Source organism: Filicampus tigris, chromosome 11 (assembly GCF_054856515.1).
Source record: "Filicampus tigris isolate MCC_2025a chromosome 11, RoL_Ftig_1.0, whole genome shotgun sequence".
NCBI classification, from domain to species: domain Eukaryota; kingdom Metazoa; phylum Chordata; class Actinopteri; order Syngnathiformes; family Syngnathidae; genus Filicampus; species Filicampus tigris.
In genome coordinates this window covers 23,684,394-23,712,272 of record NC_141227.1, presented here as the reverse complement: position 1 = coordinate 23,712,272, position 27,879 = coordinate 23,684,394, and the positions used below count along the sequence as shown (strand labels likewise).

At 47.8% G+C, this 27,879-nt stretch overlaps 1 protein-coding gene and 1 long non-coding RNA gene across 4 annotated transcripts in view; one reads left to right on the top strand and one right to left on the bottom strand.

Annotated features, from left to right (window-relative positions):
* LOC147140242 (uncharacterized) overlaps positions 1–5,741 on the top strand; it is a 47,853-nt gene extending 42,112 nt beyond the window's left edge. For all 3 annotated transcript variants that reach the window (XM_086045562.1, XM_086045561.1, XM_086045563.1), the window contains one exon: positions 23–5,741. In XM_086045562.1, coding sequence (XP_085901688.1) covers positions 23–3,540 — 3,518 coding nt within the window. In that variant the 3' untranslated portion in view covers positions 3,541–5,741. The remainder of the gene's footprint in view (positions 1–22) is intronic.
* The window catches only part of LOC147140241 (uncharacterized), a 30,615-nt gene continuing 8,279 nt past the window's right edge, over positions 5,544–27,879 (bottom strand). Inside the window, exon 3 of the long non-coding RNA XR_015088735.1 lies at positions 5,544–5,641. This is a non-coding gene — a long non-coding RNA (uncharacterized LOC147140241). The remainder of the gene's footprint in view (positions 5,642–27,879) is intronic.

Sequence of the window (27,879 nt, the reverse complement as noted above, 5' to 3'; positions counted from 1 at the left end):
CTCTTCTTCTTCTTCCTTCCAGATCCTCCAAATCCTCAAAGCCCGCCGCGTCTCCCGCTGCGAAGCGGACCGGCGAGCGACGCGCGGCGGCCGTGGCGACGAGCAAACGCGAGCTCGGTTACGTCCGGCGACATGGCCGGCGAGAGCGCTGACGCCGGCCAAAGCGGCGCCCCCTGGGCCCCCGGTTTCTTAAGCGACGCCATCGGAGCCGGCGACAGCCCCGCCCGCGCTGAAAACAACGCCTCCGTTGCCAACAGGGGGCGCCCCGTTTGCTTCTCGCTGCCAAAGAGGAGCTGCGTTCTCCTGCACCGCTCGGCCGCCATCTTCATTCAAGCCGGGCGGAGCTCGCGAGACGGCCGAGCTCAACGGGCGCACGGGAAAGTTGCCCAGAAGCAGATCGCCACAGCGCCGCGCGGCCGCGCTCCGAGCGGAGAGCCGGATGGCGAGGTGAACGCCGACCTGTCTTTGTGTAACCGCCACGGTGGCGCCGGAGCCCCAGATGGAGCCGGAGCCAAAGTCAGCGGTGGGTATGGAACCCAACATGTCCAGCTTAGTGGCGGCAAGCTTCCTGGAGCCCAACTAAGTGGCCAAAGGGACCAAATCAATGCAGGAGCTAAGACCACAGCACAGAGCAGCGGGCGAAGAGGAACTGGAGCTGAGTCGACCGGCGGAAGTAGAACCCATGCTCAAGACGCCGGCGTTTGTGGGCCAGGAGCGCATTGCGCTGGTCAAACTGGGACTGTAACCCACGCAGGCGACGCGAGCGGGACCGGAGTCCGACCGATTGATCAAAGTCTCACGGGAGCTCAAATCGGCGAAGGAGGTGCGACCGACGTCCAGGACCCTGGTGGAACTGGAGCCGAACTGGCGCGTGGACTTGGGACCGGAGCCGTCCAAGATGGGAACGCTGGAAGGGGGAATGGAGCCCAAGTCGTCGTAAGGTGCGCCGCTCCGGCCCAAAATCCGGACGGGGCCCAAGTCACCGTCGCTCCTGCTGCTGGACATGAAGACCGGGCTGGAAGTGGGCCACGAGCCAAAGTGGCTGAGACGGGAGCCCCGGAGCAAGGCGGACGTAGGACCGGAACCGCTGGCGACAGTGGCATTGGAGAAGACCAGATGACAACTGGCGGGACTCTTGCTGAGCGTGACGCGACCGCCGCCGTTGGAGTGCTGCCACCGCCACCTTTGGAGCGTCCAAGTTCTGACTTTGCAACCGCTGACAAAACCGACCTCGCTGAAAAGCGACATTGTCCCACTCTCAGCCAGCTCCCAGAAGCAGCACTTGAGAGCCAAGCCAAGCACGTCAGCCAGGAGCAGCCCTTGAGATCTCCTCCGGCTCGCCCCGAGGAACCCTTTTGTCCTGTCCTGGGCCGCGACGGCAGCCGCGTCCTGCTGTGGCCCTCGGAGATGCTCCGCCACACCCGGACGTCGCCCGCGCTCTCCTACGGCGTCAACCCGCTGCTGTACGACTTCCGAGCGCACGCCGGCGGCCGCTCGCGGCCGCCGCCGCCCTTTGAGCCGTCGGCGATCAAACGGCGGCGGGAAAGCGGCGGGGTGAAGTCGGATGGAAGCCGGGATGAGAATGGAGGAGGACGGGCGGGAGATCCCCCGCAAGCGGCACGCCGGGGCAAAGGCGGCGAGCCGGTCGCCGCGTTCCCGCACGCCGACGCTTTCGCATCCGCCCGTGTCGGATTGACAAAGAGGAGGAGGGGGAGGAGGAAGAAGAGGGGAGGGGCTAGGAAGCGGAGCAGAAGGAAAAGAAGAGAGGAGATGACAAGGAAAGAGCAAAGGAGGAGCCGAGTAATAACTGCTCTCGGTGAGCCGGCCAGGCTGGAAAGAGAAGACGCCGGAGCAAACGAGAGGCGGGAAAAGCAGCCATTAAGTCATCCGGCGCCGCGGCGGGTGCTCGGAGGCCCCGAAAATAGGCCGGGGGGGGAGGAGGAGGAGGAGGAGGGAAACGACGCGCTATCGTGTCATCTTTCCGCAAATCGGTGTCATCGCCAAAAGCAGGTGAAAGCGGGCGCCGGCCCGCAATCATCCACCGGGTGGGGTCCCGCGCTCGCAAAGCTCCTCTGCGGGGGGGCGGCGTGTAGCGCCGCGATTAGCCCCGCTATCCGGACGCCACGCTGTCCCGAAATTGCCAGCCACCCCGCCGGCGCGGACGCGGGGCCGCGGCGTAAACGGCAAGACGGAGACCAGCGAAGCTGGGGAGGTAAGGGACGCGGGAATCCCAGGGAGATAAAAGCTCAGGAGGCGAGCGCGTGCGAGGCGGCGATTAGCGGCCGCTCGTCCCCCCGCCGAGACGCGGCCCGCCGGCGCCAAATCCATCTCGCGCCGTCGTCTGATGCCCAAGTTGCAAGCGATGCGGCCATTAGCCCCGCCCCCCTTTCCTTAGGCGGCGCGGCGTGCGCTCGCAGACAAACGGCGGCGGCACACGTTCGCTCCTTTGATGCACCAAAGGCAGAAAGCGAGCCGAGCGTCCCGTCGGGATGCGCGGACACGACGCTCGCCCGCGAGGATCTTTTGCGGGAAGCCAGCGGTGGCGGCAAGAGGAAGTGGACAGAGTGTCCGCAAACTAATTCTGGGAAGAAACACAAAGGAGGACCACGACAAGTTGTTGCGTCGGCTTGGAGGAGAACTTTGGACTCAACAGAAACGAGCGAAGGAAGCGGAAAAGAGACAAATCCAAGCCACTTCTCACCCGGCGGGACGGACGATGTATGTCGGGATGCTAACGACAACGCCGGCCGTTCTGCCCACGACAAACTTGACGACACGCCTTCCGAGGACGCCGCTCATGATGACGACGGCGACGACGACGTCAAACGGCAACGCAGCAGCGAGGGGACAAGTCCGAGCCACTTCCCACCCGACGGGACGGACAAAGTGCGACAGGATGCTAACGAAGCGAGCCAATCATCTCGCCTTGATGACGTCACGGGGCGCTTTAGTCCCACCTGTGTCACGTCATACGGGTGCCGTCTATGTCATGAAAGCATCCAAAGCCTTGACCGCGTCGACGCTAAAGTCATTGACGCGCCTCCTGCGGACGCCCCCATTTCACACCCCAAAGCCCCTCCGAGCGACGGCGCTCGTCATCGTGACGAGCGTGCCAGCGGGAGGCGTCAGGGGGGCGGGACGGCGACGGAACCCGTCCCCTCAGAGAAGAGGCCCCGTTTCCCGCTTGGCCTCCCTGCGGGGTGCCTCCCCCTCCGGGCTCCCGTCCTCCTGGCGCCGCCGCCGGCGCCTTCCTCCTTCTCCTTCCGTCACACCATCATCCAGCAGCACCTCTCCCTGGTGGCCCCGCCCCTCCCGCTCCCCTCGTACCACCACCTGCTGCCAGCCTTCGCCCCCCACCCCCTGGCGCTCAATCCGCCTCCGCCGCCGCCGCCGCCGTCTTTCTTGGCCTCGCCGGCCATCCATCTCCTGGATGGCCCGTATCCCCTGGCGCCGGAGTTTCACCCCATGCTGACTCAGCACCACCCGGCCCTCCTGGCGCCCCCCCACCCGGCGGCCCTGCCCTTGCAGGTGTTGTTCTAGCTGCCGTTTTGGAGCGCTTTCAAGACACTTGGAGGGGGGGGGGGGGGGGGAGACAAATTGACAAGTCCAGGATGTGCTCATTCACTCGGTCGCTACTCGCTCATCCCAAATAATGAATGCAGTGGTGCCGTGAGATACGAGTGACCCCGCCTTTTGAAAGTTGTTCAAGGTACGAGGCGCCTATTTTCCGCTTTGGCTTCGAGCTGCTTTCATGCCACTCCCAGCCGAAGTTTACACTCAAAGTGAACACAAAACGAAGCAACCACGTAGCGTAGCGTAGCCTTAGCAAAGTCCATTAGCTTCATGCTAACACATAGCATTGCTTGATTGTCGTGGTCTCTAACCTTTCAAGCAAAAGACATTTGAACATAGACGGATAGTCCAGCAATAGTCCAGCAATACTCACAGGCGTATAGTCTTCATTTATCCTCAGCAAAAACACAACTTTTACTTACTAAGGACTGTCAATATTATGGAGTGCTATTTTTGTTTCTATATTTTTCATAGAAGGCTGAAAAGGATTCATGGCATTCCAATTCATTTCACCTGGGAAAGATGACTTTTGAGCCGTGAGTGCGCTCACGGAAGAGGTCAAACTTGTATCTTGAGGCACCACTGCAGGAGGAAAGGAAAGGAAAAGAAAAGACCACTTTCTTGCACGAAGAAGCCCAGCGTGTTTGCTTCAAGCTGGTTGTCGCTTCCATTTGAAACGGATTGTTCCAAGGCGCTCCTCAAACAAAAAAGAGAAGCCAACGTTGCATATTTCAACACCGAAACCTGCTGTAGCTAAAGTTGGCTAGCTTAATGCGAATATATATTGCGCGACAACACCGTAGGCTGGCAACACATACAAACAGCGTACAGCAATATCTTCGGAAATTTGGATTCATACAAAAATCTTCTTCACTACATTGGGACTTTTATCGGTGGACTACACAGTTCCCCAAAAAAAAAATCCACTTTGCTGTAAGTCGCTCGGTAGCGATTCGGGAGTTGCGAGCGAGTAAATGATTGCGAACACACGTCCACTGGATAGGAATTCCTACCGTAAAATGGCCACGAAAAATCTGAGTAGAGAATGAGTGGATGATGAGTGCTCAAGGTTTTCCGTCTGAGGTGCGCGGCCAGCCATGTAGCGCCACACACAGCCGCGCTCCTTCCCGCCCTGGCCCGCCACTTGATTGCAACAAAAGCAAATTTGCCGATCTCAATTTCCCAAGTGAGCTTACGCCGTGTTCAAAAGTATCGGGACGCCCACCCGGGAACGGGCGCGAACCGAAGCGGAGGTTTGCCCAATTGCAAGTGTTCTTCGGCACCAAACTCACGCGAGCGTGACGTGCGGATGACCTCCGAGCGGCTCCCGCAAAACCCCAAGCGCAAAATGCCAAAACGTTCCAAATTCAACGACAGTGGAATTTTGGTCTTTGGGATGAATCTGTTCCACAAAGCCAAAGTCAAACCACTCCAGGCAATATTTCCTTTTGGAAAGAATATAGAAAACCGAGGTTCCACTGTCATGACTTCCTATCGGCTGCCGCTAATCGATTGGTTGATTGATTACGGGGGTGTTTGATTACGTTTGTCCATGTCAAAACAAAACATCCACCGGCGGCCTCCGACTTAACATTTAATTGTATTGCCGAGGAACAAAACAATGACATGAATTTGTTGTGGGGTTGATTTGGTTCCCATGGCGACATGCTGGCTCGCTGGCTCGCTCACACCAAGGAGCGGAAAGAGACACGGAATCATTTGCCAGCTTGATTCAGACACTTTTGGTGACCTTTCGCACGGCGGAATGGTGGTCGCCGTCGCTTTCGTGCAGCTGCAACGGTGATGCTGAGAGATTTTCCGTGGGTACGTCGCGAACAATTGTGGTGTTGTAGGTTGCCGCCATCGCTTGTGTGGGACAAAAATAAAAATGAAGGCAAAAAAAAAAAAAAAAAAAAAGTGTCAGCTAGAAGGTAAAAGCCTACCTGGATGTATTTTTGTAGACCAGAGCCTCAGTTGAATGAGGCTCACTTTTTCAATTTTGTGCTGATGCTACTTATTGATGATGACTTAGTATTCAAACGACTACTTTTGTTCTTCTTCTGTTCCTCTAGAAAGACAAAAAAAATGTTTAGAAATGTTGTTGATGCGCTTGTCTTAGAAAAGGGGACATGGAAACGGAAAAATAAATCAGTAGACTTGATGGCAAACTGTTTTGTTTCCTTTTACAAGAAAAAAGAACGCCTCAGTAAAATAGAAGTTGAGAAATTTGCTCTCCTGGAAAATATGTGTGTGTGGGGGGGGGGAAATTGCTGAAGCAGGAACAATAAACACTTTTGGTCATTTGTCCACAGAAGGAAGAAAAAAAAAAAAAAAACCGCGGACAGTCGCTTGCCTGCTGAAAGGATGCAAAAGCACACAAAAGTACATGTTACGCAAACACACCAAATAAACTCACTTGGACGCATAAAGTGCCCAGTCCAAAAGTGAAATGAAATGAAATTGTTTGAGTGCAGCACCACGGAGGCCAGGGGAAAGAACGGGATTGCGCAACCGTTTGACGAGCTAGCCAACTATGCTGCTCTTCTATAAAAACGACAGAGAAAATAAAACGGCAATCAAAATGAGGCCAAGGGTTCGAAAAGATTTGAGTGTGAAAAAGAAGCCGCGCCCGCCAGTGACCTCAAGCAGAAGGAAGCGCTTTGGTTTTGCTTTGCCCGAAGCGCCGCGTTGCATTGTGTGCCTAATCAAAACGGCCTGTGAGTTGGATCTGCGTGCGTGACTGCGTACGGCGCACGCGTGTGCGAGTGAATCAATGCTCAGCAGCCATTTGGCTGGGGTGACCTTTGAAAGGTGCAAGAAAGCAATGGTGTGACATTCAAGCGAGAATGTTTGAAATGCGCCTCGGCAACATTTCTCATTTGTGTGCTTATTTGGGGACTTATTCCCCAAGAATATAATTGTTGTTGTTGTTCGGGTTTTTTCTTTTTTTTTTTGGTCCGTCTTCCTGGCCCAAGTGTCAAGCGGAGGCAAGAAGACGAGGAAGAGGAAGAAGAGGCTCGCGTGGGTTGCCGACGAGGGACAAAGCGTCGTCAAACTTTCACGGGGGCGTTTTTGTTTGCCGCACCAAAAATGAAGTTGGCGCCGCTCGGAAGCAGAGTGGACTAAGTGGCTTTGGAAGGGCCGACATGAATACGGGTCAACTCCAGATAAAGGTGGAGCTCCGGTTAAAATTAGGGTTTCAAACTAGGGTTAGGGTTTCAAAGTAGACTTTGAGCGAGGGTGAGGGTTTTAAATTAGGGTTTAAAAGTAGGTTTCAGGTTTCCAGATTAGAAACACTAACCATAGTTTTGAACCCTACTTCCAAACCCTAACCCTAGTTTGAAACCCTAGTTGGAAATCCTAACCCAAGTTTGAAACCCTAACCATATTTTTGAAACCCTAGTTCGAGACCCTAACCCTAGTTTGAAACCCTAACCCTAGTTTTGAAACCCTAGTTGGAAACCCTAACCCTAGTTTTGAACCCTACTTCCAAACCCTAACCCTAGTTTGAAACCCTAGTTGGAAACCCTAACCCTAGTTTGAAACCCTAACCCTAGTTTTGAAACCCTAGTTGGAAACCCTAACCCTAGTTTGAAACCCTACTTTGAAACCCTAACCATAGTTTTAAACCCTACTTCCAAACCCTAACCCTAGTTTGAAACCCTAGTTGGAAACCCTAACCCTAGTTTTGAAACCCTAACCCTAGTTTTGAAACCCTAGTTGGAAACCCTAACCCTAGTTTGAAACCCTACCCATAGTTTTGAACCCTACTTCCAAACCCAAACCCTAGTTTGAAACCCTAACCCTAGTTTGAAACCCTAGTTGGAAACCCTAACCCTAGTTTGAAACCCTACTTTGAAACCCTAACCCTAGTTTTGAACCCTACTTCCAAACCCTAACCCTAGTTTGAAACCCTAGTTGGAAACCCTAACCCTAGTTGGAAACCCTAACCCTAGTTTTGAAACCCTAGTTGGAAACCCTAACCCTAGTTTGAAACCCTACCCATAGTTTTGAACCCTACTTCCAAACCCTAACCCTAGTTTGAAACCCTAACCCTAGTTTGAAACCCTAGTTGGAAACCCTAACCCTAGTTTGAAACCCTACTTTGAAACCCTAACCCTAGTTTTGAACCCTACTTCCAAACCCTAACCCTAGTTTGAAACCCTAGTTGGAAACCCTAACCCTAGTTTGAAACCCTAACCCTAGTTTTGAAACCCTAGTTGGAAACCCTAACCCTAGTTTGAAACCCTAGTTGGAAACCCTAACCCTAGTTTGAAACCCTACTTTGAAACCCTACCCATAGTTTTAAACCCTAGTTGGAAACCCTAACCCTAGTTTGAAACCCTAACCCTAGTTTGAAACCCTAGTTGGAAACCCTAACCCTAGTTTGAAACCCTACTTTGAAACCCTAACCATAGTTTTGAACCCTACTTCCAAACCCTAACCCTAGTTTGAAACCCTAGTTGGAAACCCTAACCCTAGTTTTGAAACCCTAGTTGGAAACCCTAACCCTAGTTTGAAACCCTACTTTGAAACCCTAACCATAATTTCAAACCCTACTTCCAAACCCTAACCCTAGTTTTAAACCCTAGTTGGAAACCCTAACCCTAGTTTGAAACCCTACTTTGAAACCCTAACCATAGTTTTGAACCCTACTTCGAAACCCTAACCCTAGTTTGAAACCCTAGTTGGAAACCCTAACCCTAGTTTGAAACCCTACTTTGAAACCCTAACCATAGTTTTGAACCCTACTTCCAAACCCTAACCCTAGTTTGAAACCCTAGTTGGAAACCCTAACCCTAGTTTGAAACCCTAACCCTAGTTTTGAAACCCTAGTTGGAAACCTTAACCCTAGTTTGAAACCCTACCCATAGTTTTGAAACCTACTTCCAAACCCTAACCCTAGTTTGAAACCCTAGTTGGAAACCCTAACCCTAGTTTGAAACCCTAACCCTAGTTTGAAACCCTAGTTGGAAACCCTAACCCTAGTTTGAAACCCTACTTTGAAACCCTAACCCTAGTTTTGAACCCTACTTCCAAACCCTAACCCTAGTTTGAAACCCTAGTTGGAAACCCTAACCCTAGTTTGAAACCCTAACCCTAGTTTTGAAACCCTAGTTGGAAACCCTAACCCTAGTTTGAAACCCTAGTTGGAAACCCTAACCCTAGTTTGAAACCCTACTTTGAAACCCTACCCATAGTTTTAAACCCTAGTTGGAAACCCTAACCCTAGTTTGAAACCCTAACCCTAGTTTGAAACCCTAGTTGGAAACCCTAACCCTAGTTTGAAACCCTAGTTGGAAACCCTAACCCTAGTTTGAAACCCTACTTTGAAACCCTAACCATAGTTTTGAACCCTACTTCCAAACCCTAACCCTAGTTTGAAACCCTAGTTGGAAACCCTAACCCTAGTTTGAAACCCTAACCCTAGTTTTGAAACCCTAGTTGGAAACCCTAACCCTAGTTTGAAACCCTACTTTGAAACCCTAACCATAATTTCAAACCCTACTTCCAAACCCTAACCCTAGTTTTAAACCCTAGTTGGAAACCCTAACCCTAGTTTGAAACCCTACTTTGAAACCCTAACCATAGTTTTGAACCCTACTTCGAAACCCTAACCCTAGTTTGAAACCCTAGTTGGAAACCCTAACCCTAGTTTGAAACCCTACTTTGAAACCCTAACCATAGTTTTGAACCCTACTTCCAAACCCTAACCCTAGTTTGAAACCCTAGTTGGAAACCCTAACCCTAGTTTGAAACCCTAACCCTAGTTTTGAAACCCTAGTTGGAAACCTTAACCCTAGTTTGAAACCCTACCCATAGTTTTGAAACCTACTTCCAAACCCTAACCCTAGTTTGAAACCCTAGTTGGAAACCCTAACCCTAGTTTGAAACCCTAACCCTAGTTTGAAACCCTAGTTGGAAACCCTAACCCTAGTTTGAAACCCTACTTTGAAACCCTAACCATAGTTTTGAACCCTACTTCCAAACCCTAACCCTAGTTTGAAACCCTAGTTGGAAACCCTAACCCTAGTTTGAAACCCTAACCCTAGTTTTGAAACCCTAGTTGGAAACCCTAACCCTAGTTTGAAACCCTACTTTGAAACCCTAACCATAATTTCAAACCCTACTTCCAAACCCTAACCCTAGTTTTAAACCCTAGTTGGAAACCCTAACCCTAGTTTGAAACCCTACTTTGAAACCCTAACCATAGTTTTGAACCCTACTTCGAAACCCTAACCCTAGTTTGAAACCCTAGTTGGAAACCCTAACCCTAGTTTGAAACCCTACTTTGAAACCCTAACCATAGTTTTGAACCCTACTTCCAAACCCTAACCCTAGTTTGAAACCCTAGTTGGAAACCCTAACCCTAGTTGGAAACCCTAACCCTAGTTTGAAACCCTACTTTGAAACCCTAACCATAGTTTTGAACTCTACTTCCAAACCCTAACCCTAGTTTGAAAACCTAGTTGGAAGCCCTAACCCTAGTTTGAAACCCTATTTTGAAACCCTAACCATAGTTTTGAACCCTACTTCCAAACCTTAACCCTAGTTTGAAACCCTAGTTGGAAACCCTAACCCTAGTTGGAAACCCTAACCCTAGTTTTGAAACCCTAGTTGGAAACCCTAACCCTAGTTTGAAACCCTAATTTGAAACCCTAACCCTAGTTTTGAACCCTACTTCCAAACCCTAACCCTAGGTTGAAACCCTAGTTGGAAACCCTAACCCTAGTTTGAAACCCTACCCATAGTTTTGAACCCTACTTCCAAACCCAAACCCTAGTTTGAAACCCTAACCCTAGTTTGAAACCCTAGTTGGAAACCCTAACCCTAGTTTGAAACCCTACTTTGAAACCCTAACCCTAGTTTTGAACCCTACTTCCAAACCCTAACCCTAGTTTGAAACCCTAGTTGGAAACCCTAACCCTAGTTGGAAACCCTAACCCTAGTTTTGAAACCCTAGTTGGAAACCCTAACCCTAGTTTGAAACCCTACCCATAGTTTTGAACCCTACTTCCAAACCCTAACCCTAGTTTGAAACCCTAACCCTAGTTTGAAACCCTAGTTGGAAACCCTAACCCTAGTTTGAAACCCTACTTTGAAACCCTAACCCTAGTTTTGAACCCTACTTCCAAACCCTAACCCTAGTTTGAAACCCTAGTTGGAAACCCTAACCCTAGTTTGAAACCCTACTTTGAAACCCTAACCATAGTTTTGAACCCTACTTCCAAACCCTAACCCTAGTTTGAAACCCTAGTTGGAAACCCTAACCCTAGTTTTGAAACCCTAGTTGGAAACCCTAACCCTAGTTTGAAACCCTACTTTGAAACCCTAACCATAATTTCAAACCCTACTTCCAAACCCTAACCCTAGTTTTAAACCCTAGTTGGAAACCCTAACCCTAGTTTGAAACCCTACTTTGAAACCCTAACCATAGTTTTGAACCCTACTTCGAAACCCTAACCCTAGTTTGAAACCCTAGTTGGAAACCCTAACCCTAGTTTGAAACCCTACTTTGAAACCCTAACCATAGTTTTGAACCCTACTTCCAAACCCTAACCCTAGTTTGAAACCCTAGTTGGAAACCCTAACCCTAGTTTGAAACCCTAACCCTAGTTTTGAAACCCTAGTTGGAAACCTTAACCCTAGTTTGAAACCCTACCCATAGTTTTGAAACCTACTTCCAAACCCTAACCCTAGTTTGAAACCCTAGTTGGAAACCCTAACCCTAGTTTGAAACCCTAACCCTAGTTTGAAACCCTAGTTGGAAACCCTAACCCTAGTTTGAAACCCTACTTTGAAACCCTAACCCTAGTTTTGAACCCTACTTCCAAACCCTAACCCTAGTTTGAAACCCTAGTTGGAAACCCTAACCCTAGTTTGAAACCCTAACCCTAGTTTTGAAACCCTAGTTGGAAACCCTAACCCTAGTTTGAAACCCTAGTTGGAAACCCTAACCCTAGTTTGAAACCCTACTTTGAAACCCTACCCATAGTTTTAAACCCTAGTTGGAAACCCTAACCCTAGTTTGAAACCCTAACCCTAGTTTGAAACCCTAGTTGGAAACCCTAACCCTAGTTTGAAACCCTAGTTGGAAACCCTAACCCTAGTTTGAAACCCTACTTTGAAACCCTAACCATAGTTTTGAACCCTACTTCCAAACCCTAACCCTAGTTTGAAACCCTAGTTGGAAACCCTAACCCTAGTTTGAAACCCTAACCCTAGTTTTGAAACCCTAGTTGGAAACCCTAACCCTAGTTTGAAACCCTACTTTGAAACCCTAACCATAATTTCAAACCCTACTTCCAAACCCTAACCCTAGTTTTAAACCCTAGTTGGAAACCCTAACCCTAGTTTGAAACCCTACTTTGAAACCCTAACCATAGTTTTGAACCCTACTTCGAAACCCTAACCCTAGTTTGAAACCCTAGTTGGAAACCCTAACCCTAGTTTGAAACCCTACTTTGAAACCCTAACCATAGTTTTGAACCCTACTTCCAAACCCTAACCCTAGTTTGAAACCCTAGTTGGAAACCCTAACCCTAGTTTGAAACCCTAACCCTAGTTTTGAAACCCTAGTTGGAAACCTTAACCCTAGTTTGAAACCCTACCCATAGTTTTGAAACCTACTTCCAAACCCTAACCCTAGTTTGAAACCCTAGTTGGAAACCCTAACCCTAGTTTGAAACCCTAACCCTAGTTTGAAACCCTAGTTGGAAACCCTAACCCTAGTTTGAAACCCTACTTTGAAACCCTAACCATAGTTTTGAACCCTACTTCCAAACCCTAACCCTAGTTTGAAACCCTAGTTGGAAACCCTAACCCTAGTTTGAAACCCTAACCCTAGTTTTGAAACCCTAGTTGGAAACCCTAACCCTAGTTTGAAACCCTACTTTGAAACCCTAACCATAATTTCAAACCCTACTTCCAAACCCTAACCCTAGTTTTAAACCCTAGTTGGAAACCCTAACCCTAGTTTGAAACCCTACTTTGAAACCCTAACCATAGTTTTGAACCCTACTTCGAAACCCTAACCCTAGTTTGAAACCCTAGTTGGAAACCCTAACCCTAGTTTGAAACCCTACTTTGAAACCCTAACCATAGTTTTGAACCCTACTTCCAAACCCTAACCCTAGTTTGAAACCCTAGTTGGAAACCCTAACCCTAGTTGGAAACCCTAACCCTAGTTTGAAACCCTACTTTGAAACCCTAACCATAGTTTTGAACTCTACTTCCAAACCCTAACCCTAGTTTGAAAACCTAGTTGGAAGCCCTAACCCTAGTTTGAAACCCTATTTTGAAACCCTAACCATAGTTTTGAACCCTACTTCCAAACCTTAACCCTAGTTTGAAACCCTAGTTGGAAACCCTAACCCTAGTTGGAAACCCTAACCCTAGTTTTGAAACCCTAGTTGGAAACCCTAACCCTAGTTTGAAACCCTAATTTGAAACCCTAACCCTAGTTTTGAACCCTACTTCCAAACCCTAACCCTAGGTTGAAACCCTAGTTGGAAACCCTAACCCTAGTTTGAAACCCTAGTTGGAAACCCTAACCCTAGTTGGAAACCCTAACCCTAGTTTTGAAACCCTAGTTGGAAACCCTAACCCTAGTTTGAAACCCTAATTTGAAACCCTAACCCTAGTTTTGAACCCTACTTCCAAACCCTAACCCTAGTTTGAAACCCTAGTTGGAAACCCTAACCCTAGTTTGAAACCCTAACCATAGTTTTGAACCCTACTTCCAAACCCTAACCCTAGTTTGAAACCCTAGTTGGAAACCCTAACCCTAGTTTGAAACCCTACCCATAGTTTTGAACCCTACTTCCAAACCCTAACCCTAGTTTGAAACCCTAGTTGGAAACCCTAACCCTAGTTTGAAACCCTAACCCTAGTTTTGAAACCCTAGTTGGAAACCCTAACCCTAGTTTGAAACCCTAACCATAGTTTTGAACTCTACTTCCAAACCCTAACCCTAGTTTGAAAACCTAGTTGGAAGCCCTAACCCTAGTTTGAAACCCTATTTTGAAACCCTAACCATAGTTTTGAACCCTATTTCCAAACCCTAACCCTAGTTTGAAACCCTAGTTGGAAACCCTAACCCTAGTTGGAAACCCTAACCCTAGTTTTGAAACCCTAGTTGGAAACCCTAACCCTAGTTTGAAACCCTAGTTTGAAACCCTAACCCTAGTTTTGAACCCTACTTCCAAACCCTAACCCTAGTTTGAAACCCTAGTTGGAAACCCTAACCCTAGTTTGAAACCCTAACCCTAGTTTTGAACCCTACTTCCAAACCCTAACCCTAGTTTGAAACCCTAGTTGGAAACCCTAACCCTAGTTTGAAACCCTAACCCTAGTTTTGAACCCTACTTCCAAACCCTAACCCTAGTTTGAAACCCTAGTTGGAAACCCTAACATTAGTTTGAAACCCTAACCCTAGTTTTGAACCCTACTTCCAAACCCTAACCCTAGTTTGAAACCCTAATTTGAAACCCTAACCCTAGTTTTGAACCCTACTTCCAAACCCTAACCCTAGGTTGAAACCCTAGTTGGAAACCCTAACCCTAGTTTGAAACCCTAACCCTAGTTTTGAACCCTACTTCCAAACCCTAACCCTAGTTTGAAACCCTAGTTGGAAACCCTAACCCTAGTTTGAAACCCTACCCATAGTTTTGAACCCTACTTCCAAACCCAAACCCTAGTTTGAAACCCTAACCCTAGTTTGAAACCCTAGTTGGAAACCCTAACCCTAGTTTGAAACCCTACTTTGAAACCCTAACCCTAGTTTTGAACCCTACTTCCAAACCCTAACCCTAGTTTGAAACCCTAGTTGGAAACCCTAACCCTAGTTGGAAACCCTAACCCTAGTTTTGAAACCCTAGTTGGAAACCCTAACCCTAGTTTGAAACCCTACCCATAGTTTTGAACCCTACTTCCAAACCCTAACCCTAGTTTGAAACCCTAACCCTAGTTTGAAACCCTAGTTGGAAACCCTAACCCTAGTTTGAAACCCTACTTTGAAACCCTAACCCTAGTTTTGAACCCTACTTCCAAACCCTAACCCTAGTTTGAAACCCTAGTTGGAAACCCTAACCCTAGTTTGAAACCCTAACCCTAGTTTTGAAACCCTAGTTGGAAACCCTAACCCTAGTTTGAAACCCTAGTTGGAAACCCTAACCCTAGTTTGAAACCCTACTTTGAAACCCTACCCATAGTTTTAAACCCTAGTTGGAAACCCTAACCCTAGTTTGAAACCCTAACCCTAGTTTGAAACCCTAGTTGGAAACCCTAACCCTAGTTTGAAACCCTACTTTGAAACCCTAACCATAGTTTTGAACCCTACTTCCAAACCCTAACCCTAGTTTGAAACCCTAGTTGGAAACCCTAACCCTAGTTTTGAAACCCTAGTTGGAAACCCTAACCCTAGTTTGAAACCCTACTTTGAAACCCTAACCATAATTTCAAACCCTACTTCCAAACCCTAACCCTAGTTTTAAACCCTAGTTGGAAACCCTAACCCTAGTTTGAAACCCTACTTTGAAACCCTAACCATAGTTTTGAACCCTACTTCGAAACCCTAACCCTAGTTTGAAACCCTAGTTGGAAACCCTAACCCTAGTTTGAAACCCTACTTTGAAACCCTAACCATAGTTTTGAACCCTACTTCCAAACCCTAACCCTAGTTTGAAACCCTAGTTGGAAACCCTAACCCTAGTTTGAAACCCTAACCCTAGTTTTGAAACCCTAGTTGGAAACCTTAACCCTAGTTTGAAACCCTACCCATAGTTTTGAAACCTACTTCCAAACCCTAACCCTAGTTTGAAACCCTAGTTGGAAACCCTAACCCTAGTTTGAAACCCTAACCCTAGTTTGAAACCCTAGTTGGAAACCCTAACCCTAGTTTGAAACCCTACTTTGAAACCCTAACCCTAGTTTTGAACCCTACTTCCAAACCCTAACCCTAGTTTGAAACCCTAGTTGGAAACCCTAACCCTAGTTTGAAACCCTAACCCTAGTTTTGAAACCCTAGTTGGAAACCCTAACCCTAGTTTGAAACCCTAGTTGGAAACCCTAACCCTAGTTTGAAACCCTACTTTGAAACCCTACCCATAGTTTTAAACCCTAGTTGGAAACCCTAACCCTAGTTTGAAACCCTAACCCTAGTTTGAAACCCTAGTTGGAAACCCTAACCCTAGTTTGAAACCCTAGTTGGAAACCCTAACCCTAGTTTGAAACCCTACTTTGAAACCCTAACCATAGTTTTGAACCCTACTTCCAAACCCTAACCCTAGTTTGAAACCCTAGTTGGAAACCCTAACCCTAGTTTGAAACCCTAACCCTAGTTTTGAAACCCTAGTTGGAAACCCTAACCCTAGTTTGAAACCCTACTTTGAAACCCTAACCATAATTTCAAACCCTACTTCCAAACCCTAACCCTAGTTTTAAACCCTAGTTGGAAACCCTAACCCTAGTTTGAAACCCTACTTTGAAACCCTAACCATAGTTTTGAACCCTACTTCGAAACCCTAACCCTAGTTTGAAACCCTAGTTGGAAACCCTAACCCTAGTTTGAAACCCTACTTTGAAACCCTAACCATAGTTTTGAACCCTACTTCCAAACCCTAACCCTAGTTTGAAACCCTAGTTGGAAACCCTAACCCTAGTTTGAAACCCTAACCCTAGTTTTGAAACCCTAGTTGGAAACCTTAACCCTAGTTTGAAACCCTACCCATAGTTTTGAAACCTACTTCCAAACCCTAACCCTAGTTTGAAACCCTAGTTGGAAACCCTAACCCTAGTTTGAAACCCTAACCCTAGTTTGAAACCCTAGTTGGAAACCCTAACCCTAGTTTGAAACCCTACTTTGAAACCCTAACCATAGTTTTGAACCCTACTTCCAAACCCTAACCCTAGTTTGAAACCCTAGTTGGAAACCCTAACCCTAGTTTGAAACCCTAACCCTAGTTTTGAAACCCTAGTTGGAAACCCTAACCCTAGTTTGAAACCCTACTTTGAAACCCTAACCATAATTTCAAACCCTACTTCCAAACCCTAACCCTAGTTTTAAACCCTAGTTGGAAACCCTAACCCTAGTTTGAAACCCTACTTTGAAACCCTAACCATAGTTTTGAACCCTACTTCGAAACCCTAACCCTAGTTTGAAACCCTAGTTGGAAACCCTAACCCTAGTTTGAAACCCTACTTTGAAACCCTAACCATAGTTTTGAACCCTACTTCCAAACCCTAACCCTAGTTTGAAACCCTAGTTGGAAACCCTAACCCTAGTTGGAAACCCTAACCCTAGTTTGAAACCCTACTTTGAAACCCTAACCATAGTTTTGAACTCTACTTCCAAACCCTAACCCTAGTTTGAAAACCTAGTTGGAAGCCCTAACCCTAGTTTGAAACCCTATTTTGAAACCCTAACCATAGTTTTGAACCCTACTTCCAAACCTTAACCCTAGTTTGAAACCCTAGTTGGAAACCCTAACCCTAGTTGGAAACCCTAACCCTAGTTTTGAAACCCTAGTTGGAAACCCTAACCCTAGTTTGAAACCCTAATTTGAAACCCTAACCCTAGTTTTGAACCCTACTTCCAAACCCTAACCCTAGGTTGAAACCCTAGTTGGAAACCCTAACCCTAGTTTGAAACCCTAGTTGGAAACCCTAACCCTAGTTGGAAACCCTAACCCTAGTTTTGAAACCCTAGTTGGAAACCCTAACCCTAGTTTGAAACCCTAATTTGAAACCCTAACCCTAGTTTTGAACCCTACTTCCAAACCCTAACCCTAGTTTGAAACCCTAGTTGGAAACCCTAACCCTAGTTTGAAACCCTAACCATAGTTTTGAACCCTACTTCCAAACCCTAACCCTAGTTTGAAACCCTAGTTGGAAACCCTAACCCTAGTTTGAAACCCTACCCATAGTTTTGAACCCTACTTCCAAACCCTAACCCTAGTTTGAAACCCTAGTTGGAAACCCTAACCCTAGTTTGAAACCCTAACCCTAGTTTTGAAACCCTAGTTGGAAACCCTAACCCTAGTTTGAAACCCTAACCATAGTTTTGAACTCTACTTCCAAACCCTAACCCTAGTTTGAAAACCTAGTTGGAAGCCCTAACCCTAGTTTGAAACCCTATTTTGAAACCCTAACCATAGTTTTGAACCCTATTTCCAAACCCTAACCCTAGTTTGAAACCCTAGTTGGAAACCCTAACCCTAGTTGGAAACCCTAACCCTAGTTTTGAAACCCTAGTTGGAAACCCTAACCCTAGTTTGAAACCCTAGTTTGAAACCCTAACCCTAGTTTTGAACCCTACTTCCAAACCCTAACCCTAGTTTGAAACCCTAGTTGGAAACCCTAACCCTAGTTTGAAACCCTAACCCTAGTTTTGAACCCTACTTCCAAACCCTAACCCTAGTTTGAAACCCTAGTTGGAAACCCTAACCCTAGTTTGAAACCCTAACCCTAGTTTTGAACCCTACTTCCAAACCCTAACCCTAGTTTGAAACCCTAGTTGGAAACCCTAACATTAGTTTGAAACCCTAACCCTAGTTTTGAACCCTACTTCCAAACCCTAACCCTAGTTTGAAACCCTAGTTGGAAACCCTAACCCTAGTTTGAAACCCTAACCCTAGTTTTGAACCCTACTTCCAAACCCTAACCCTAGTTTGAAACCCTAGTTGGAAACCCTAACCCTAGTTTGAAACCCTAACCCTAGTTTTGAACCCTACTTCCAAACCCTAACCCTAGTTTGAAACCCTAGTTGGAAACCCTAACATTAGTTTGAAACCCTAACCCTAGTTTTGAACCCTACTTCCAAACCCTAACCCTAGTTTGAAACCCTAGTTGGAAACCCTAACCCTAGTTTGAAACCCTATTTTGAAACCCTAACCATAGTTTTGAACCCTACTTCCAAACCCTAACCCTAGTTTGAAACCCTACTGGGAAACCCTAACCCTAGTTTGAAACCCTAACCCTAGTTTTGAAACCCTAGTTGGAAACCCTAACCCTAGTTTGAAACCCTACTTTGAAACCCTACCCATAGTTTTGAACCCTACTTCCAAACCCTAACCCTAGTTTGAAACCCTAGTTGGAAACCCTAACCCTAGTTTGAAACCCTACCCATAGTTTTGAACCCTACTTCCAAACCCTAAACCTAGTTTGAAACCCTAGTTGGAAACCCTAACCCCAGTTTGAAAGCCTACTTTTAAACCCTAAACCTTGTTTGAAAGCCCACTTTCAAACCTTAACCCTAGGGTTAGACACAATGAAACAAACATGTTCATGTTTGTGAATGCCTCCTCTCCAATAACGACATGAAAACAGACGCAGAAAGCAAGCAGGAAACCAAGACTCGTGCGAGGGGCGAAAAAAACTGACAAATGAAGGAGATGAGAGCAAAGGAGCAGAAAATTAAAAAATCAACCATGAGAAGACGACACACGCCACGTTTGCTCTTGAGCTACTTCGTTTCTCTTGCCGGTCGCAGGAAGGGGGGGGCGGGGAGTTGAAAATGAACTTATTAAAGGAAATAACGCAGGATGATGGAAGGGTGTGAGGAAGAAAAAAAGATTGAAGGATGGAAGGGAGAGGTCTTTGTTTTTCCGCCTATGAAGGCACTCGAAGCGCTCACGCCGATTCGCATTCACCGAGGTGCTCTTGCCCAAGGGTGCTTCGACATGGTCACGGGGGCCGGGGATCGAACCCGCAGCCTCTGGGTTGGGAGGCGACCACTCTCGCGCTGAGCCGTGCCGCCCCCCACGTTGTGTTGAAAAAACAGCACGCCAATAGTCCAATCAGAGGCGCTTAATGGCACGCCCCATTGATTGGCTAATCACAATCAGCCAATGAGACCATTCGGGTGCGGCTTTGGGGCGTCACGCGGGGAAGCAAGTCGACGAAGAAGAAGAAGGAGGAGGAGGAGGAGGAGGAGGAGGAGGAGGCCGGCAGCGAGGAGGGCGGACGAGCAAACGAGCAAACCGGGAAGAGGAGACCAAGCGTGACACGTTGACGCTCCGCCAGCACATCCGACAGACGGCTAACCTTGCGCTAGCTAACCTGTCGGCTAAATTGACACACGCGCGCGCACACACGGAGAGTAAATAAATAGCTTTCGAGTCGGCAACAGCCAAAGTGGGTCAGACATCAAAGTAGCCACTGCAAAAGCTGCTCCAACTGTCCACACACACACACACACACACACACACACACACACTCCAAATTGCTACTTGAACTGTCGGCACATGCGTGCGCGCGCGCACACATATTCTTGTCCTTACTCCAAATTGCCTCACTCGTCTCTGCTCTTCGCTTTGCTCCCCGCACGCGCGCGCGCGCGCGCACACACCTTGTCAATTGCATTGCGCGTAGCTGCCACAGCAGAGCAAATAAAAGCAATCAGACTGTGCGAGTGCTGCGGATCGCTGCGGATCGCAGGACGCGTGCACGAGGTTGAGTGGCCGGCGTGGCCACGCGAGGTCAACGCAGTGCACGTACCACTTGAGTGTCAAACTTGTTTCACAAGGCCTGCTGAAGTTGACTTTTGCGCCCACGCGGCTTCCCCGCGACAAAGACATTTTGCGAAGCACGACCTCCACCATATTGTTCGTTTGTTGTTTTGAACGACAAGCCGAGCCGCCTTTGGAATAGGACTGGAAATGGCCTCGTGTTTTGGACTCGTCGTTATTGTTCGAGAAAAAAGCAAGAGAATGACTCCGACGAAAAGTGAAAACAAAAAAACAAAAAAAACTTATCATTTTCATTCAGGAAATGAAATAAAAGCAAAAAAATCCTTTCAGCTTTTCAGGCTCTAATGTTGCTCCGCCGATCGAATGTGCCGTGGGGCGGCCACGAGCAACCGTTTGGCAAATTGTCACCAGTTCTTCCAAAAGAGGCTTCAAGTGGTTTATGGTCACCTCGGTTGCAGCTGACCATCAAAACGACACATTAAGCTTACTTGCCGTGTGTTGAAAGTATGCTAAGTCGCAATGCAAAACTCCATAAAAGCACAAGAACACTGCCAGGCATATATTCTTTATCCTCTGCAAAAAACAACAAAGCTGACTACAGCTTAGCTGCAACATTCTTCTTCTGTTTCACCATCAAATCCACGTGTGGGACCGCATGCACTATACTGCCCCCCGGTGGCCGAGGTGGGCGCGCCAGCAAGAGCGGCGCAATTCTCGCCATGCGCAAAGTGTTTTGTCTTTGACATTGAGATGAAAGTGATGAAAGTTCTGTTTTCTGGAGGAGATGAAGACGACTTGAAGGCGAGGACGTTTGTCAGCATCATCGGCGCTTTCGGCGCTCATGTGAGAAAGCGCAAACGGAGCCTGGCTGGTGTGACTGGGTTGCCGCGGCGACGGCTGGCACCGCTTCTCGGCCGGGACACGCCGGATGCGCTCGGTGGCGACTGACCGGCCGCATTGCGCAACTTGAGGCCGGCTCAAGCGGCTGGACAGCAAGCAAGACTTGTGAGCCAAACGGCGCAAGTGACAAACGGCGGCTAGCTTCGTGCTAAATCTCAAAAGCGAATCACCGTGGACGGGCTAACGAGTCGCATGGACGTAGCTATGCTGGATTTTTGAGCGCAATATTCACATGCATCGGCAGCTCACGAGCGCTTGTGAAACTCTTCTTCTTCTTTGCGTGTGTGTTTCTGTATTCTACTGCCCCCAGGTGGCCGAGGTGCGCAAAACCTGTGCGCTGCAAAAACTCTTTGTGGCATTCATAAACGAAGGTGCCACTGCGTTGTCATTTTGGGGGAGACGATAAACATTTCCATCCCTTCCTGCGTAGATGAAGCACAAAAATTTGGAAAGCTGAAGAAACTAATTGTCAAATTGTTTGGCTCAAAGAGCCTTTCTTTAGTCCTCGGTTGATTTGGACTGTGATGAAATATGACGAAACGCTACGTCTTTCACTTTTGACAAAATGTGGCTCCGATGAATCAAGGCGCTGGAACGCAGCGCGGCATTTTAGTCGTTTTTTTTTTTTGGTTTCTTTTTCTGATGAGTCAGCGCGGAGACGATTCGCCCGGCCGCCGTCGAGCGCTCGCTCGTCTGCGACGTGCCAAAGCTTCGGCGGCGTCTCGTTAGAGGAGACGACACCCGGGGGAGCCTGTTGACTGGGAAGTGGCGAGGAGGCGGAAATCGTTCAAAGTCCCACTGGGCGGACGGGCGGAAGTGGTGCGAAGCCACGGGGGGGCGGGGGGTGGGGGGGGCGATCGACCTGGCGACTCAGTGGCGGCGAGCACGTCGTCGTCGAAACGCTGGGAGGGGCGTTGGTCATCTGTCCCAAGGAAGAGACCGCTTTCTTTGCTGTGGAACAATCAGCACTCAAGGAAAAACAAAAGATGGCAGATAAGGAACAAAAGAAAAAAGAAATCAAAAGCAAAAAAAAAAAACAGAACGTGGGACGTCAACGTTGCATAAAGCAGAGTACACGCGTGCCGATAATTGGGCTGATTTCTTGCCTTCAAATTCAGCAACTGCCTGAAAAGTCCAGTGAATATGAGCGATTTATTTTTTTTTTTGTCACCTGAATTCTTCATCCTGATAATGTCTAACAAAAAAAAAAAATTGTAAGATTGCTTGCAAGATCATCTTTAGGTGGCGCTGCCAACATCTTCTCTTCTCTTGTGAGCGGCGGACATTTGCTTCATCTGGCAGCCCAATGCTGCCATGGCAACAGCATGGGTTCAAATGCGCCCCCCCCCCCCCCCCCCCCCCACACTTGGACGCCCCCGCCCCAACATTGCTACAATGATTTCTCCCACTGAAAGCATCGACAATCCACACAGGCCTCGGGCTTGATGTCTGCGCCTCATCTCACTCCTCTCTTAATATTTACTTCCTCTCGCTCTCGAGAGCAGCCGATGTGAGCGGCGACGCACTTGCAAAGTCCCACGCACACACACGCAGGCCATTCCACCCAAATGAGAGTCATTCAACTAAATGTCCCTGCTGACTACTACAGCTGCCTTGGCAAGTGTGTGCGTGCGTGTTTTAAGTGTCTTTACTCACATACGTGTGTGTGTGTGTGTGTTACACTGATAGCCAGCTGTCCCTTCAGGTAATGTCACGCTTGACAAGAGAATGAGGGAGACGGGGAGAGTGGGAATAAAAAAAAAAAATAAAAAAAAATAAAACATTTAGTACTACTTCCTTCATGTTTGCATTAATATTCCCAGCGTGTGTGTGTGTGTGTGTGTGTGCGCGTGTGCGCTAAATGTCAATTTCACATTTTTTCTTCTCTTGTTTATTTGTCCGCACATAGTCCTGATGTCATACGTCACTTATTCCAAAACAGCAGAATGCATCTGGAGCGGGGCGGGGGGGGGGGGGGGGGCGGTGGGGGGAGTCGTTCGGTTGTATGAATTCTTCTTGGACAAAGCAGACTTACATGTTTTTGAAACAAATCATGCGCACGGACACACACACACACACAGGAAGTGCACAAAAACCGCAGCAAATATTTAAATCCACAATAGTTTGGCAGCTGCGAGTGGGAGATAGCACACACGCGCGGACACACCTACACACACGCACACGCACACTCTTTGATTTATATGTGCTTTAAATAGAAAAAAAGACTCCAACGACGACAACTTTCCTAACTGTGTCAAAAGCATGATGACAAATGCAAGAAAGAAAACGTTTCTGAAATGAGCATTGTGGATTTTCGCCCAGCATTCCAAATTCCGCCTGGGAGCAAAAGCGCTGACGGGCGGGCGGGCAGAAGGCGCCAACGGATGGGCGGGGCTCCCCCGCCGAGATTTGCCAGCTAATTCCCGCGGCTTGACCGACGGATCGCTCAGTGGCGAGGTTCAACTTGTCCTCGTCAAAGTCGCGTTTGAGCTCCAAGCCATGCGTGGTGGGCGGGGGTCAAAAACGTGGCCAATAGACTGCGTTTTTCCCTGATTAACGAGGGACAGCCCCCCCCCCCCCCCCCAAAAAAAAGGTGAATTTGCAAATTCTGAACCACAACTATGCGGGTACGCTGCATTTGTTTTTGTTGCATGATTGTTTTCTTTTGTCACGTGGCGGCGACTACTGTCAGTGGTGGGGGGGGGGGGGCAGGGAGTGAGCAGCTGCTACTTAGTAGCGCTCATTTCAAGGTTTATAGTTAGCGTAGCATTGGTGCTAACTTCCGTTAGCCCGTCCGTAGCGTTTCACATTATACGTAAACATTAAGCTACAGGGATGTCATTAGACGAAATCTTAAGGGTACCTTGAACATTTTGGTGTTTGAATATTCAATGTTGAATTAATGGTCTCTGGTATCATTTGACAGTAAACTTCACAAGTCTTCTTTTCAGCTCCTTAAAGTGGAAATCAACGCAAAACATCTTTCTTTCAAGAATATGTTCGATGCGAGTTGAAACAGGGCATTCGGATGTATATTGCCTTTGTGGAATCAATTTTAATCCACTCGTTTTTAGCCATCTGCGAGGGCGGCCATTTTGTCTGCCGTCGTCTGAAAATGACATCACAAATGCTCAGGGCTCAGGTAACGACCAATCGCGGCACAGCTTGAGAAAACAGGCGAGCATCTGTCATGTGATTTTTCAGTCGACAGAAGTGAGAAAATGGCCGCCCCCGGAGATGGCTAAAAGGGGTGGATTAACTCTTATTCCACAAAGGCAATATTCCTCAGAATGCCTTGTTTCAACCAGAGGGCCCCGCATTGTACATATTCTTGAGAAAAAAAAAAAGTTTGGGTTGACCTGCCCTTGAAGGTGATGTTACACAACATTCTCCGTTTCTTGACAGCGAGAGAGTGACACCAGGCGAAGTTTGTCAACATCCAAATGAGAGCCGTGACAGAAGACGGCGGCCTTTTTACGTGCATTTGCCATTGGCGCAGAAGGCCACTAAACTGTGGCGGCTGCTTTCAAAAGGAGCTCCGAGCGTTAAGCGCAATCTTGTCATGGAAAGACGCTTTATTGACCCCTTGGGAAATTTCCAACAAGCGCATTTGATGCATTATTTACGATTATTACGGTTCGAGGAGGCCTCGCTCGGCGCAGCGCGGCGGCGTTTGTCGCCATGTGCCCGCCGTCCGTACGGATGCCACATTAAGGCCTCAAACAATGGCTTTTGTTTGCTCATGACAAAGCTCGGCGGGGGGGGGGGGGGCACTTTGTCGGCGGCCCGCCGCAATCTTGCGGGACTTGTCGGCGCTGTTAGGAACCGGCGGAGGCTTTCATGGAAAGCATTAGAACAAAGTGGGCGCCGCCAACTCAAGAGCCCAGGTGGCTTTCTAATGCCGCCTGCCACGTGTTTGGTTACCGTGGCGACCACCGACTTCCACTAATGTGCTTGAGAGTCTTTTCAAGGTGCAGTGCAAATGTCACGCAAAAGTGTGCTGGCTCAAACCAAAGTAACCTGGACAGATGACATCACTACCAAGTAACGCCGGTCGCTAGATTACAATACTTGTTCAAGTGCAATTTTTTGCACTTTTTGAAAAAAAAAAAAAATTCAACTGGAAAGCATCTGCAAGAATGAATGGCAGAGGATTCCATTGATGACCAGATGACATTGGACTTTTTCCTTTTTTAATAAATTTGCAAAAGTTTTTTTTCTGTCTAGTTGGGGTGCTGAGTGTACATTCAAATCAAATCAACTTTTGGGATTTTGGCCAATGGCTGCAATGACACAGAAAGTGAAACATTTCAAGGGATCCGAATACTTTCCGAAGCCACCGTACATCAAATATTGCGGCGGGCCCCCCTGGGGGATGCTCGGGCGATGCCGGGGGGGGGGGGGCACATGTGACCTGTTGAACATGCTATTTTTTTTTTTTTTTTTTTTTTGCCATACAAAAGTAAAATGTAATTGTACATCCACTACAGTAGGAGGCAGTGGCGCTCTCAGATATTTTTGTTAAATTTAGGCAAATTGATGCGCTTCAAATCTTTTCTTGACAGACGGAAAAAACATGTTCAAGTTATTCTTTGTTGTCATTAGGTTTCAATTTCTTTTTGGGGGGGAAACGTGAATAAGGATACAACGTTGTGCCGAGGCATACTTCAAACAATTAGATGGAAAAATAACCCTAGTTGTGGCACAGAATCGGGGAGGGGGGGGGGGCGCAAAATGTTTTCTTCTTCCCGGAGGGGGCGTGCGCCCGAGTGTGTGTTGGCGCGTGTGTTTGTGTGAATGTGTGTGTATTAACGTGTGTTTGTGAAGCCGACTCATAGTTGGCAGTGGTGAGGACAAGATGGCGCCGTGACGCATAAAACACTGCGGTGGAATTTCGATGATATACACAAATGCTTGAAAACGCACACGCGCACACGCGCGCACTAACTTTCCTCATTGGCTATTCCTGCAGCTGGCTGTCTGGATCCTATCGATGGCCAATCAATACGCTGTGATCGATTGACCCCATCGCCATGGCAACCGACATTTAGCCGCCCATTGCAGGCCATTCGTTTTAGAAGCCATTAAGGCGTGAGTGCGTGCGTGTGTGTGGGGGTGGGGGGTGGGGTTGTGTGTGTGTGTGTGTGTGAGTTATGGCGGCCATTAGGAAAAAAAAGCAGCAAGGTCGGTCGGTCGGTCGGTCGGTCGGTCGGTCGGCTCGCTGACCGGCGGCATCAAACGAGGGCCTCTGCTGCGCCTCAGCTTTGTTGTTGTTGTTAATTGATTGCTCCAAATAAGATCACAAGTGCTCACGCTGCTCAGCTAATTGCTCCATAAACAGCAGACACTTGCCTGTACGCCTTGGTCTTCCGACCGGCTGCGGCTGCGCAATATTGCAAAGTATGCTGGCCGTTTCTCAAAGGCCACATCATCTCCTTGGTATTTTCTTCTTTTTGCATGGTGCAAGTTTGCATGGTGAGATGAAAAATTGTATCCATGAAGCAAGATTATTACTGTTATGCTGCGGAAAGTCCAGTGTGTATGTAAGAGTGGATGTTAGCGTGTGTGTGTGCGTGCGTGCGTGCGTGTGCATGTGTGTGATAGGGTGGCATATGGCAATCACTGCATGGGGTGGAATATTAAAACGCACTGTCAGCAGAAGGACATCGTGTACTGTGTCCCTGAGTGTGTGTTTCATTCCTTACGCGCAACAGATTTCTTCCCACCACAACGCGCGCGCACACACACACACAAACTAGCCGATAACATGCAGCATATGTAACGTTGGTTAAAGCAACAATTTTAGCGACTTTTTGTCATACTTGAAAAATTCGGCCAGTAAAAGCAGCTCCACTTACAACATGAAATTTGGGGGAAATTGTTTTCAGCTCATGTGTTGTTTTGTTTTTTGAAAATTCTGCCCCTGAAAACAGTTAGCAACATGTTATTTGGCGCACCCACAAAACAAATCAAGAGAGAAGAAGTCTTTTTGTCTTTGTCTTTGTCTTAAGTCGCCATCATGTCCAGTGAGCCGTCAAATATCGATTTGTCCTAGACATGTTGTTTGATTGCTACCAGATTTGAACGACTAATCATTGAACAGATGGATGACGCCGAAGCCATCCTAGTTTTCATCAGAGCGTGTCTTTGATGACTCGCCGTAAAAGGCCAGACTTTTGTAGTGCAACCATGCGAATTTGGGGAAAACTCAGCCCCTGAAGCCAGTTGACCAAGGCGGAATTTGGTATCGTGAGCAGACTCACAAAAGAGTCTCATGCCAGAAAAAAATACAGCAAGTCTGTCATTTTGTTTGTTGAAGTTGCCACTCCAGGCTACATTAGGACATTTTCGGGTGTCCTTCGAGAGGAACTTGTTGTCCAATTGCAGATTTGAACCGTTATTCGTTATTCAACAGATGGACAAGGCTAAATTACAAAGAAAACAAAAAAGCCAGTTCTCATGTGGGTGGCAAAGCCATAAAACCCCAAAGTCCAGTAAGTCCATGACTGAAAAGACACGGCAAGTCTGCCATTTTCTTTTGAAGACGCCATTTTATCTGCTTCCCAATTGAAAGCGCGTTGACTCGACCGACTGAATCAATTGTACAAAACCGACTTTTGCTCTTTGCGCGTGGACGGAACTTGGCGTCCAAGTTAGATGACTCGCCATAAACCAGGAAACTTGGACGAGTCGACTCCACAAGGTCAGCGCTGGAGTGAACAAAAAGCGCCTGCCTGCGTGCGCTAAGCTAACACTCGTTTAGGAGCGTTTGCTCAAGTCCGACGCCTCGCCTGATTGGGACTGATCGGCACTGACGGCCGCAATTTCACCATCGGGCCAATTAGCGGCGCACATTTGGGATACAGTATTGTAAATATGTCAGAGCGCCTCATCGATTATGCTAACAGGCGCGCCGCTCGGCTGCTCTGCGGCTAAC